At 37.0% G+C, this 12,384-nt stretch overlaps 2 protein-coding genes across 2 annotated transcripts; one reads left to right on the top strand and one right to left on the bottom strand.

Moving 5' to 3' along the window:
- The first annotated feature begins 480 nt into the window (after nt 1-480).
- On the top strand, nt 481-5,328 carry LOC120336113 (tetratricopeptide repeat protein 16-like). Its single transcript, XM_039403712.2, has 2 exons — nt 481-3,412; nt 3,689-5,328. Exon 1 carries the CDS (start codon nt 851-853, stop codon nt 2,546-2,548), a length of 1,698 nt encoding a protein of 565 aa, XP_039259646.2. The 5' UTR covers nt 481-850; the 3' UTR covers nt 2,549-3,412; nt 3,689-5,328.
- Nucleotides 5,329-5,883: 555 nt separating this feature from the next.
- LOC120336077 (testis-specific gene 13 protein-like) lies at nt 5,884-11,606 on the bottom strand. The gene is made up of 5 exons (XM_039403679.2): nt 11,410-11,606; nt 10,321-10,488; nt 9,775-9,901; nt 8,811-9,161; nt 5,884-8,376 (listed from the first exon to the last, which is right to left on the bottom strand). Exons 1-5 carry the CDS (start codon nt 11,509-11,511, stop codon nt 8,090-8,092), a joined length of 1,035 nt encoding a protein of 344 aa, XP_039259613.2. The 5' UTR covers nt 11,512-11,606; the 3' UTR covers nt 5,884-8,089.
- Nucleotides 11,607-12,384: the final 778 nt, after the last annotated feature.

Genomic DNA, 12,384 nt, shown 5'->3' on the forward strand with positions numbered 1-12,384 from the left:
CAACTAAGCAGGTGGAGATAATAGTATTATACGGCAATCCGACAGTCTTGGTATCTAATGCCGAACCGAATCTGGCTTGAAGGCAAGGGCATTTGTAACCGAATCATCTGTTCAAGAAAAAAATAAAATAGCCATTCATTTAGGCAATGGTGAGAGAGAGAGCTTTATTATTTGTCAACCAGAAAAAAATCAAGTACAATGATAATAACAGAAAATGCGATGCGAAACACAAAATATGACTACACAATCACACAGGGTATAAAAGTACTGTATGGGCAATCTGACCTCTGACGACATAGAATATAAGATAATCCAATTTTTATTCATTACGTAATTGGCTCAATTGACAATGGCGCAACTGCCAGTGACGACAAAACTGATGACGTACACTCGATAAACAATGGCGTAATCGATGGACGTCCTGTGACGTAACACACTGACCTTCTGCGAATAATCGGCGTTACTATAAAACATAGGGCCTCAGTGTACAGTTGGAAGTGGGTAATACTTCTATAGATTTTACAATATATTGTTGTCGTTTGGATGAAATAGGAATAACATTAACACAAACGTCTTTTATTTGGATGTAGTCGCCATAGCGACCCTCACGCACCAGCGCGTGTGGAAGCACTATTTTTTTGCTTGAATTACTGACTCGATTGCTTCAATGTCAGAATTTGTGCCTCGATTTCACGGCGTGAATTGAAAAAGGAATAATATAGTTATCATTATGTGTCTTGGAACAGTAAGAAGAACACGTCAGCACGTGCTGTCGTAAAGTAGGAAGTTTTTTTTTATATTGCAAACTGCTGAATTGAAAGTCTGATTGAGCTCTTCGATAAATCTGAGAATGGAGGCTAAAGAAAGTCAGATACCGGTACCGGTACGCGAGGTTACCAATACAAAATACCTCGTCGCGTTTGATGCAAATTTAAAAGCAGCTTATCCGGTGAGAAGTGATTCAGAGACTGAAGAAATTATTCTGAAATTACGGCAGACTTTGGCGACACCACCACCTCAGACAGAAAGAGATGCAGAAGCACAGAAAGCGCTGGCAGTTTTGCCGTCGAAAAAAGTCGAAGCAAAAGACAAGAATGTTTTGAAATCTGTGATTCCTATCACAGATCCTAATTCACACAGAGAAATATTAACAATGGAAGGTGTGATAAGAGGAAAGTCACACGAGCATTTCAACCAAGGCATTGAACACTCGTTGCATGGACAGTTTGAGGCTGCTATAACATGCTTCAACAAAGCAACAAATCTAGAGTCACGGTCAGCTAGCTTTTATGTAGAACGAGCGGAAACTTTTGTTCAACTCAGTGACTTCAATTCCGCTGTTTTAAATTATAAGCATGCGCGTAGTCTTGAACCCCACGACCCTAATATAATTGATCGACTTGCGTTTCTATATTACTTGCAAGGCCAATGTCTTTTCGATCAAGGTTTATATTCAAGTGCTTTGAAATCATTTACAAGCGCTTCAGAGATGCGATCGTCTAACACAGCTTACCACATGAGGGCGATAGCATGTCTCGCTGCATTGGGTCGACACAAAGAATGTCTCATGCTAATAACTCGAATTCTGGAAGCTCAATCGACAGCAAATCCAGAGCTTTATGTCATGAGAGCGAGGCTACATGAAATGTTCGGGCATTCATCTCTTTGCTATTATGATCTACGTGACGCCTTAGTGCTAGAACCATTACAACCCCAAGCTAATAAACTCCTACAAGAGTTACAATCTAGAGCTGCTGAAAGTCGAAAAGTAGCGTCGACTCTTACGATCGAAGGAAAACTCCATGAAGCTATAAATCGAACCACAGCTGCGATAGAAACAGATCCATCAGTTGCAGAGTTCCATGTATTTCGAGGTGCCTTGTATCGTCGGCTCAAAAATTTCAATGCAGCTATTGATGATTACATGCTTGCAATGGATAAAACCGACCACGACGAGTCTAAACCGGTTTATAAAGATGCACAAAGACAACTTTTATTAACATACAATGATTTCGCAGTGTATTGTTACCAAAGGGGATACTATGAAGAGGCGGTAATACTTTTAAACAAAAGTATAAAAGGGGAGAAAAATGAGAAGGGCTTGTATATAAATAGAGGAGACTGCTTTATTAAACAAGGAGATTTAACATTTGCATTAGCAGATTATCAGCAAGCATTAGAAATGGATCCGTCAAGTTGGGAAACAAAATGTCGAATAGCTGTTGTACATAATGAACTGGGCATCATTTCCTACAAAGAGAAAAAGTACCAAGACGCATTACAGCACTTTATTCTTGCCATCGATTATAACCCAAAAGTTTCACAATTTTACATCCACAGAGCTCGTGCAAGATACATGAACCAGGAACTGCAAGCCGCCCAGCAGGACGTTTTAATTTCATTAATTTTGGATCCGAATAACAACGAAGCTGTACCTCTAGCTTCACGATTGTTCCCTGGACGCTCATTGACCGAAGTATTAAGAAGTGGGGCAGCTTCAGATGCTCAGAGATTCCTTCAATCGGCGATTGGCTCAAATAGGAGTTAACTGTGATATAAACAATTTTTTATTTTATTCCATATTGTGCTATTCTGTTACCTAATCACTAATTTTTTCAACATATTTCTCGTATATTTTTCATGCTAGATGGTTAGGTTTTTGCTCCGCCTTTCTGTTAACAGTTATATTATCTGTATTTTTTCATTTGATATAGTATCATCTTGTTATTCCCCCACCACTGTTTTCAAAATAATATTTTTAATCTTTAGGTTGTTGGTCACACCTGTATAACCTAAGTTAATTTCAACGATTGGTCAAAAACCGTGCTACTTAGCATCACTAATTTTTTTGGTGCTTTATCTTTGATTCTGTTCGATTTAAGTCACATTCCTTGCTTGTATTACTCTGCAACTAATTTACCTGGTCTGTTTCTTATGTGTATAATTTTGTATATAATTTATCTAGAAGTTAAAGAATGCAGGAAAGCAATGAAGCATGGCTGAGCGGAATATTTCAATCCCAATCTCAAGTATTGTTGCTTTCAGCCATGTTCCATAGCTGACTGTTTCTTTTAAAATATAATGCTCATATTAGTTCAAATCATTTGTTCTAATTCTAAACTTTCTTATGCCAAATTTTTTTTCCAAAATGCACTTTCTCTTTTAACGTCTGTATATTTTTTTTAGAAAAATAACTAAACTAACATTTTCATGGCTGCTAATAAACAAGAAACACCTGGTGGTGACAAAGAGCAGAAAATCAGAGATTGTTCTGATTATTACGAAGAGTATAAAGCATGTAAATCACTATCAAACAAAATACAGACTTACTATGCATTTGGATATTACAAAAAGAAATCTGAGTGTCAGAGCTGGAAAGAAATGTTCAATTTGTGTAAAAAATGTACACTAGGTGAGATTAAAGTTTTTTGCAGCTCTTTTTCTCTTTTTTTAAGATTTTTGCTGCACACTAACACAAATGTATTTCGACTGACTATTAATAAAGGCACTGGGCAAAACGGCGAAATGTTTAATTAGCAATAAGAGCAGGAAACATTATATTTTCCCTCTTTTGATTTCCTTTCTGTATTTGACCTATACAAAACCATTAGCACATCAGGCGTGCTTGCAAATCTGTAGTAGGCTACTTTTGAATATTATTATCATTTTTACTTAACTCATTTTTCAGAAAACGATGAGGAAGCAAAACAAACTCTTGTAGCGATGGAAAAAGCCAATGCGAATGACGTGATCAGGAATCGAACAAACATATGGACGTACAGAGATGAACCTCCTCCTATGTGGCACTTCCCTGGGAAGTTGGCAGAAGACTTTGCGCCAAAACCCCAACCAGAAACTTGAATTTTTATGACTTGGGTTCTCCATCCATGGTATAAAAAAAATGGGGGGGCCATTGTATAGGGGTTGCCATCATTTGAGGGAACATCTGTTAACTGCCGATTTTGCCACGAATCCCTCATCGAACCCGTCGCTTAAATTATCCAATTGCGAAATTCCTATTTTGGAGAACGATGAACGATTTGTATGAAAACTTTCCATGTAGAACCATGTTTATGAGGACAATGTGATATATCCAATGAATCGCAGCCTGCAGGGGTCCTAATCTGGACTTTCCGAGTATTTGATTCAGACCGAGCATTGACCGCATTTAACTTTAATATGTGTGAAAATTTCTGTTAAATATTAATTACTTTCATTTTGGTTTTTAGAATATCACTGTCATGATTCTGTGATTGGTGGATCATCTCAAAGTTTTTGCGGTTATTTAGTTATTTACTGGAAATACCCGAGAAATTTTCAATTTTTGTATAGGAACCTTCAGTGAAAATAGTTGAGTGCCTCTGATATACGGTATATCATATTTGTTATACAAAAATTTGATCAAATTGAGGTTGCGGGATCTTACTCAGAAGCATAAGATGCTGATCTCTGAGAGATGCTAAGCAAGTTATGCGCACTCACTCAGAAGCAACACTGGTACACATACAGGAGTATTTGTTTTCTCAACTTGTGTTTGGCTTGAGTGCTTGGTTTTTGTATCAAATTTTGAATTTACTGGAATCGTTAAAAATCAGTGGCCACTTATAAAGAGCAAAATGCAAGAAGTCAGTATGCGTTGTATGAATAAAAAAAATCTTAGAGGAAGAGGCGCTGATTAACTGCCATAATGATTGCTGGCATGCTTCTGAGCAGTTTGACAAATTTTGCCTTTTATAGCACTGAGCCTATAGCAGCGTTATGCAATATACATTTTTTACAAGCATTTCAGTGCCATCATTTATCTTTGTTTCACAGTTTATCTGAGTTATATTCTTTATACCAGGGTGGTCCAAACTCTGGCCCGCGTCAAATTCGGAGAGTAATCAAAAAATCGCATTTCGTGTTGTTTCGTCATAAAAATAATCCGAAAAATCTTTTGACGTATTATAATCACCAATGTCACTGAATTAAATAGTGTTATGGCTATCTGAGGCAACTACCGAAGTTGAATGATGTGCTTGGCAGTCTAAATTGTTATCTGGCTTTCTAACTTTTTGGTCGGGAATATATGCTAACAATATAGGCATCATAGAAAACTAAAAATCGAATGCGCATTTTATTAGCTTAGAATGGCTATGCCTGATAACTATGTGTTTGCACAATAAAAGTGTTCGTTTTGTATTGCACTGTTCATCTATTTGACAACCTTGGACCACCCTGCTTTATGCAGTTCAATTTTTGTCTTATATTTAGGTTTAATTTACCAGGGGTTAGTGGGCCTGACCCACTCAAATTCTGATTCTGGGTTAAAAAACTGACAAAACATTAGAATAACAAATTTTAACAAAAAATCCTACTTGTTCCAGTCAAAAGTACTATTCATATTAATGTCAAAAACTTGATAAAGAACGTGATAAAATATATGTTGATATGTGATTTTTGAAATATAGTCTGCTGGTAAACTAAAAAATAAACAACTCATGAAATAGAATTAATGTTCATGTCATATACCCGGATTTGAACTGGTTAGTAATTGGTGACTTGAAGGCATGTCATGATTTGCGGTGCGATTATTTATTTCCCTAATTTGATTATTGTTAAGCAAAACTGCGAAAATATTGAAAAGGACTCGTACGTTTAGTGTTTTGGTAACCTGTTCTGAACCCCGGCATTATCTTCTGTTTTCAAGTTATGCTGGCAATCGGAGCATGAACCAACAAACATCTAGGATAGTGTTTCCATGTTTACAAGGAGAGCAGATATACAAGGTGGGAAAACATAGCTGTTTTCCTGACCATATTCACATCCTTTCTTGTTTAAAAATATGAAATCATACAATATCGATCGGCCAATATTGCATACCCACAACAATCTATTATCTAATCCTATCACCAAGCTATTTAATATTCATTTTTTTATTACACATTTATTAATGACATGGAAAATATGGCAACACTAATCTCATAATTAGATAAATCTCATTCTACATTATTAAAAGAGGTAAAACAACTATATATAAAAGTACTACATGAAAATAATGGCACAAGAAACAAACTCAGATAGAGGTGTTGGTGAGCTGTTGCAAGAATTTAATCTTTAAGCATTCGAAAGTCCATTCAAATACTGTGACTGGCTATTTATTACCATACCTGACACAGACTGGTGAACGGCCATGGTTCGCCATATGATTAAACTCTCTTATTGTATTTCCTCTCTCCCAGGATAAATATGTAAATCTTAAACTATAGAATTTAATTAAGTATTTAAAATGGCTTTCCATCAGTGTTCCCTCTAAAGTGTGCGCGCGCACACAGCTTTCAGAGGCTGCGCACACGCATAGATTTACTGCGCACAGACGTATTTCGATGGAATGTAACAATGTTCTCGGTTGGCAGGTTGAGAAAGTTTTTCGTTGGCCCACTCCTTACCCGGTTAGAAGGCAAAAATTTCTTCATGGATTTTCGCACAAATATTAGTCATTTCCAAAAAAGTGCGCCCGAACCAAAATTTCTGCGCATATTAGAGGGAATATTGCTTACCATAAAATTGAACGAGCAAAAACAGACTTAGGCAGGGAGGTTAGTACTTATTGGGAATTTTTATAAACGGCATATTGTACGCTTTTTGCTCCAAGCAAGGTAATATACCATAGTTTGAAAATAAGCGGGATCTTTCCGGTTCAGCCTTGCAAACCTAGTAGTTCATTACACTCTCTGTGAGATGGTGTCACACCCCAGGAAAAAAAGGAAATATATTACTCGCTGAAAGAAAAATATACAAACAAAATATTTGCAAGGATAACGAAATAGGTGACAGGAGTGAAATGTATGGGAAAATATTTTTTAAAAGATATCGCCTATCTTAATATTAAGTCAGGGTACAGTCCTGGTTTGGGAATTGATTTTGGAATGGATTACCATAAAATTAGTAGTTTATTACACCCTCGATGAGGTGGAGTGACACCATAGTAACCACCTGGTGGTCGACCATATCTTTAATCAAAAACTATTTTCCTTCCGTTCTAATAACCGGCCCAAAATGGCAAACCATGGTCATATTGGCACAAAAAAATATGTCACAGAACGAATTTTAGAAAAAAATTGTAGGTAAAATATTAAATAGAATAAGTGATAACATAATTACACCATATTTTGGCACATAGAAGTATATATATATAGGATAACGAAACAATAATAAAGTTAAGTCTCGTGTGGCTTCGCTTTTATGCAATTGTTTTTAATGAAATGTCAAAAGCAATATAAATCATCATTATTTAAATGGTATAAAAATCCTTCAACTAAGAGATGGATTACAATACATTATTTTTTGCAAAATGATTCACTCGCTAGCAGAGGTAAAGATGTATATATTTTACTTCTAAGTGAGTGCATGTAACTTTGCTTTGAGGATTTCCCATATTGGAAAACATTTAAGATAAGTCTTTTCATTCTGAGTGAGCATATCTCTGAGTATTTCACTGGTTGTCTGTAAATTTCTATAATTGATGAGTCTACATACATCAGAGTGAGTGCCTTTGCCCAAAGATGAGGTTCCTTACTTATGAGTGAGTGCCCATATCTTTACTCAGAGATAAGTCTTCTTTACTTCTGAGTGAGTGCCCGTAACTTTGCTCAGAGATGAGTATCCTTCAATTCAGAGTGAGTGCCCGTAACTTTGCTCAGAGATGAGTCTCCTTCATTTCTGAGTGAGTGCCCGTAACTTTGCTCAGAGATGAGTATCCTTCAATTCAGAGTGAGTGCCCGTAACTTTGCTCAGAGATGAGTCTCCTTCATTTCTGAGTGAGTGCCCGTAACTTTGCTCAGAGATAAGTCTCCCTCATTTCTGAGTGAGTGCCCGTAACTTTGCTCAGAGATGAGTCTCCTTCATTTCTGCGTGAGTGCCCGTAACTTTGCTCAGAGATGAGTCTTTCTTACTTCTGAGTCAGTTCTCATAACTTTGCTCAAAAATGAGTCTTTTTTACTTATGAATGGGTGCTCAGTACCTGGCAATTCTCTCTCACATAAATAGAAATACCCTGTTTTTAAACATTTTCAAAATTCAAATTCTTCAGTTTTTCTAACGCCTGCTTCTATATTCCAGCACTAGCTGTATTCTTCCATCTTGAAGCCGCACCACGTCTGAAATCCCCCGATCCGGGGATAGACTTGCTAGTTGAATACTCAAGCAAACTTCCAATGGTTAAAGGCTCCCATCTCGAGGTTTTATGGGTAGCGACCTTTCTTTCGAATCTTTTCCATTCCTTTTTCATTGAAGGAGCGTTACCTGGTGCGCTGATAGAATAACGAGCTGACATTGATGGAGGAAGTTTCACTTCGTACCCTGGGACGTCCGTCACCATTTTCATGTTTTCTTCATCTGTGAAATATTAGTTGCAATTAGAATGGGATTTATATATTTATCCGGAGGGAAAGCCGATAAGACGACTTAATCATATGGCGAACCACGGCCTCTCGTCCAGTTAACAGTCCATGTTGTGTATGGGTTTAGTTAGCCAGTTATTTGCTTGCTCTTGGAAGCATGGACTTGATAATGGAGGAAGCCGTAACAGACAAGCAGTAACTAATATAAATATTCTCCATAGGATTCTATGCTGCGAACCCCATAAGGTAATTAGAAGTGCAATGGAAAAAAACACAGTCTTGTCATATTAACTATTTCCACACCTGACATGGACTGGTTAAACAGACAAGAGGCCGTGGTTTGCCATATGATCAAGCTATCTTATCAATATGAAATTCTACAGCTTACATGATCTTACTCTATAACTTACGATATAAAAAACACCGTACCTGCATACTTAGCGTAGAATGTCCCCTTGCATTTAGCGCCTTCATTTGTTAGGAAGTGTAGATTCCTAGGCTGAGGTAAACCGGCAGTAGGTTCCAGGTACTCAATACTTTTAACGTCAGCAGATTCTGGTCGTTGTTGTAAAAATCGGTCGTCAAAATACCGGTCGAGAGCGACATTTTTCCCGCTTCGTTTGCATTCAGGTAATGGATTATTGTTGAGAAGTAACGTAGTATGGTTTAAGTTGCTCTCAGAGCTTCGATACATGACATTAGTGTGGTTTCGTATTTTCCGAACTTTGTAAACGTAATCGTGTTGTTTCAAAATCTCAAGATCTGGGACGTCTGCTTTTGCTAAAAATAAAAACAAGACAATTTGGCTAGAATGTTAAGAATATAGAAAATATATGGAATTTCTTATTCATATTAAGAGGCAGCCTGATTGCTCATCCAAAACCTTGCGGCTTGGCACATCATGCTCAGCGTTAGCCACCGCATCTCTGATTACCCCGAGTGGGTTCGCAGGTTCGAATCCAATGCAGGGATAATTAGGTGTAAGGGGATTGCTTAATTCCTCGCCATATGTAGGGTGGTTCACATAACCGCCGGTCGGTTACGGCTTCCTCCACCATCAAGTTCATGCTTCCGAAAACAAACAACTGGCTAACTAATCCCATACCCGAAATGCACTGATAACCGGACAGGGCAGCAATGTGGTAGATTCTACATAAAAAATAACCCACTTGTTAGTAACGTCCTAACCCAAATAGTTTGGTATTTTATAATTCTAATTGAGCAAAAGCTCAATACACGATAAATTTCACTCAAAAACAACACAAATACGATAATAATTTTCCTTGAAAAACAAGTAATATTCGAAGAAAAACTAGCAATTTCTATCATCTCAATACTTGAAATACAGCTTTTCAAAAAGTATTTATTTTAAATTTTGCCCATTGATTCTTACCAGTGAAACTCCTAAATGGCAATGGTTTATCCTGAGCAAGTCTGTCTCTTAGAAAAGCGCTGTAAGCTTGTTTCCATTCATCAGGAATTCTTTCTTCAAGACGGTTTATCTTCTTGTCAGATTTTTCCTGAAATGAAAGATATTTTTTAATCTTTATCTGCTGCAAGAAGGCGTATTGCTACTAACTCGGATTGTGTGGGACCCAGTCTGGGCAGAGATAAGTATATTAACTGAAAATTAAAGATTTAAAATCGAATATGAATTTGTCTTTACATTTCACTACCTTTTAAAATCACAATAACTTCATTTTGTGAAAAAAGTTAAAGATAAGGGTCATCATAGTAGTATCTGTCTGAGCGAAAGAAGTGTCTGAGCGGCGACATATATTCCAATTGTTACTTCATTATCATAGTAGTAACTTGTAAATGATTTGTGGGAAATAAACACGAAAATCGATGCTTGCGGAAATATCTATTGTTAGTTTTATGACTAACAATAGTTTTATAACCGAGCACTAAGAAAATCCTTCTAAAAGCTTAAAATTACCTTCAATGTTTTCCATATTGCTTCAGCACCCATCCCGGTATCTATTGAAGGCAGGAGGATGATTCGTTGCCCATTTGGATGAATGCTTTGTCTTCTGGTTGGCTGCTCTTCCATCTTCGGGTTTAGAATTGACTCTGCTTTGTCTTCACCAAGAAGATCGTACAAGACCTGGAATAGCAATATGATTACGTCGCTTAGTCATATGGTGGTATGATATCATTTATTTTATTACTTTAAAATGACTGATTGTGTAAAAGATTGAGTGAGGGAAGCACAGGTAATTTTATTGGGGCCTAGCGAAGTAAACGCTGTAACTGCTTAAATAATGCCAAACAAAAATGAGATGTAATAATACAGCTTGAATTTTTACTATTAGTGGCTGGTAGACAATTTAATAGAGAAGATTTATAATGAGAAAAGCTGATAAGATAACGTAACAAATCGATTAGCAAAACACTCTCTGACTCTATGTGGGGTAAGAGACCCAGGGGGCTAGGACATGCGACATGCCCCCATTTTGGGCCATGTCTACAACCTGCCACTGCATTCCGTACTAGTCACCGTTAGTTTATTAATTATTAACAGGTAAAACAAAGTTGGGTTAACGTTAGTGTTTTTACTGTTTTAGTGTTTACCCTTGAACTGAACTTTTGCATAATCGCAAGTTCCATTCGGGTTACCTGGTATTATTTTACTGCCATATTATCTTTGAAGGAATGGTGTTTAACTTGTGCCTTTTTATGATAAACCTGGTGATAATTTCTAAGAATTTAGGTTGAAATGAGACAGGAAGTGTTGAAATAACTTTGCATGCAATAAACAGCATTGGAGAAAACAGATCGGACAATTATTAGAGGGATAGAATTTACAAAGCCGGTAAGACCATATGGCAAACCACGGCCTTTCGTCCGGATACCATTCCGTGTCGGGTATGGCAGTATGAGATTAGTTGGCTATTTGTTTTCGGAAGCATATACTTGATGGTGGAGGAAGCCGTAACAGAAAATCTTTTCCCACATTTGGGGAATACCGTAACAAAGTGTGAAACAACTCAAGCGTATCCAGACAGCAATAAAATTCCTGACAAACCTGGTGATGCATGGGAAGAACTTCATCGTCTTCTTCTCTGACATCTTCTAGTTCTGGACTGCTAGGAGGACTTATAATACGGACCTTTGGTTTAGTCGACATAGTGTTGGAACCAGAAAACAGCTGACTTGCAGGAGCAAAGATGGGAAATCTTTAAAATGACTCCAATAACTAAAGCAGTCCAGTAATGCTGTAATATATTTTAACCAATACACTATATATTTTTTTGCAACGTCACACTTGTCAAGTTGTACAGTAAGACTCTGCAGTAAGTTTCTGCAGTACCGGTATGGATCTGCTGGCTCAAGACTAACTAAGGCAAGTTTTCTTTGCACCTCCGTCTGTCCGTTGTAAAATTAACAAATACGTGTCGATTTTTCTTCCAAATGTGCTTTCACTATAACAATTCTAATAATAAAATTACAAAATCCACATCATTTTTGTTCCATAATATAAAGCATAAAATGTCCTAAAAAGCACTAGAACGATTGAGATATCAGAATACCGTTCGTTTCCGCGAAGCTCGTATTTCCGTAAACAAGTTGAAAGGTCAAACGTTTCTAAGGGCAACGAACTGTCAGAGGTCATTTGAGATGAATGTGATTTTTTTGTTGGAAACGTGGTTAAAAGGTTCGTTTTATTATAAATCGTTTTTAAGATATTTATTAAAATAATTGCGTCATTTTGTTTTTGACTCCTTGCCTAAGCAATTTTGCAGAAACATAATGTTGTCGGAAGCGGCCATCCGTAGATTTTTGGGCAAAAGTAAACATATTTGTCCCATTCAGTAAAAAATAACCATACGAAATTTACAAAATACAAAACTGAAAACACATTTTTACTGGGGAAGGGAAGTCGCGGGAGCCAGGAATGGTTATCGATAGGCGACACCCGACACCCGACAATATCTAACTTTAATTTTTAAGGAAATTACGTTTTTAGAACACTTTTAATATGAATGACCATGACTTTGGC

The sequence above is a fragment of the Styela clava genome, chromosome 2 (assembly GCF_964204865.1).
Source record: "Styela clava chromosome 2, kaStyClav1.hap1.2, whole genome shotgun sequence".
Lineage (NCBI taxonomy): Eukaryota > Metazoa > Chordata > Ascidiacea > Stolidobranchia > Styelidae > Styela > Styela clava.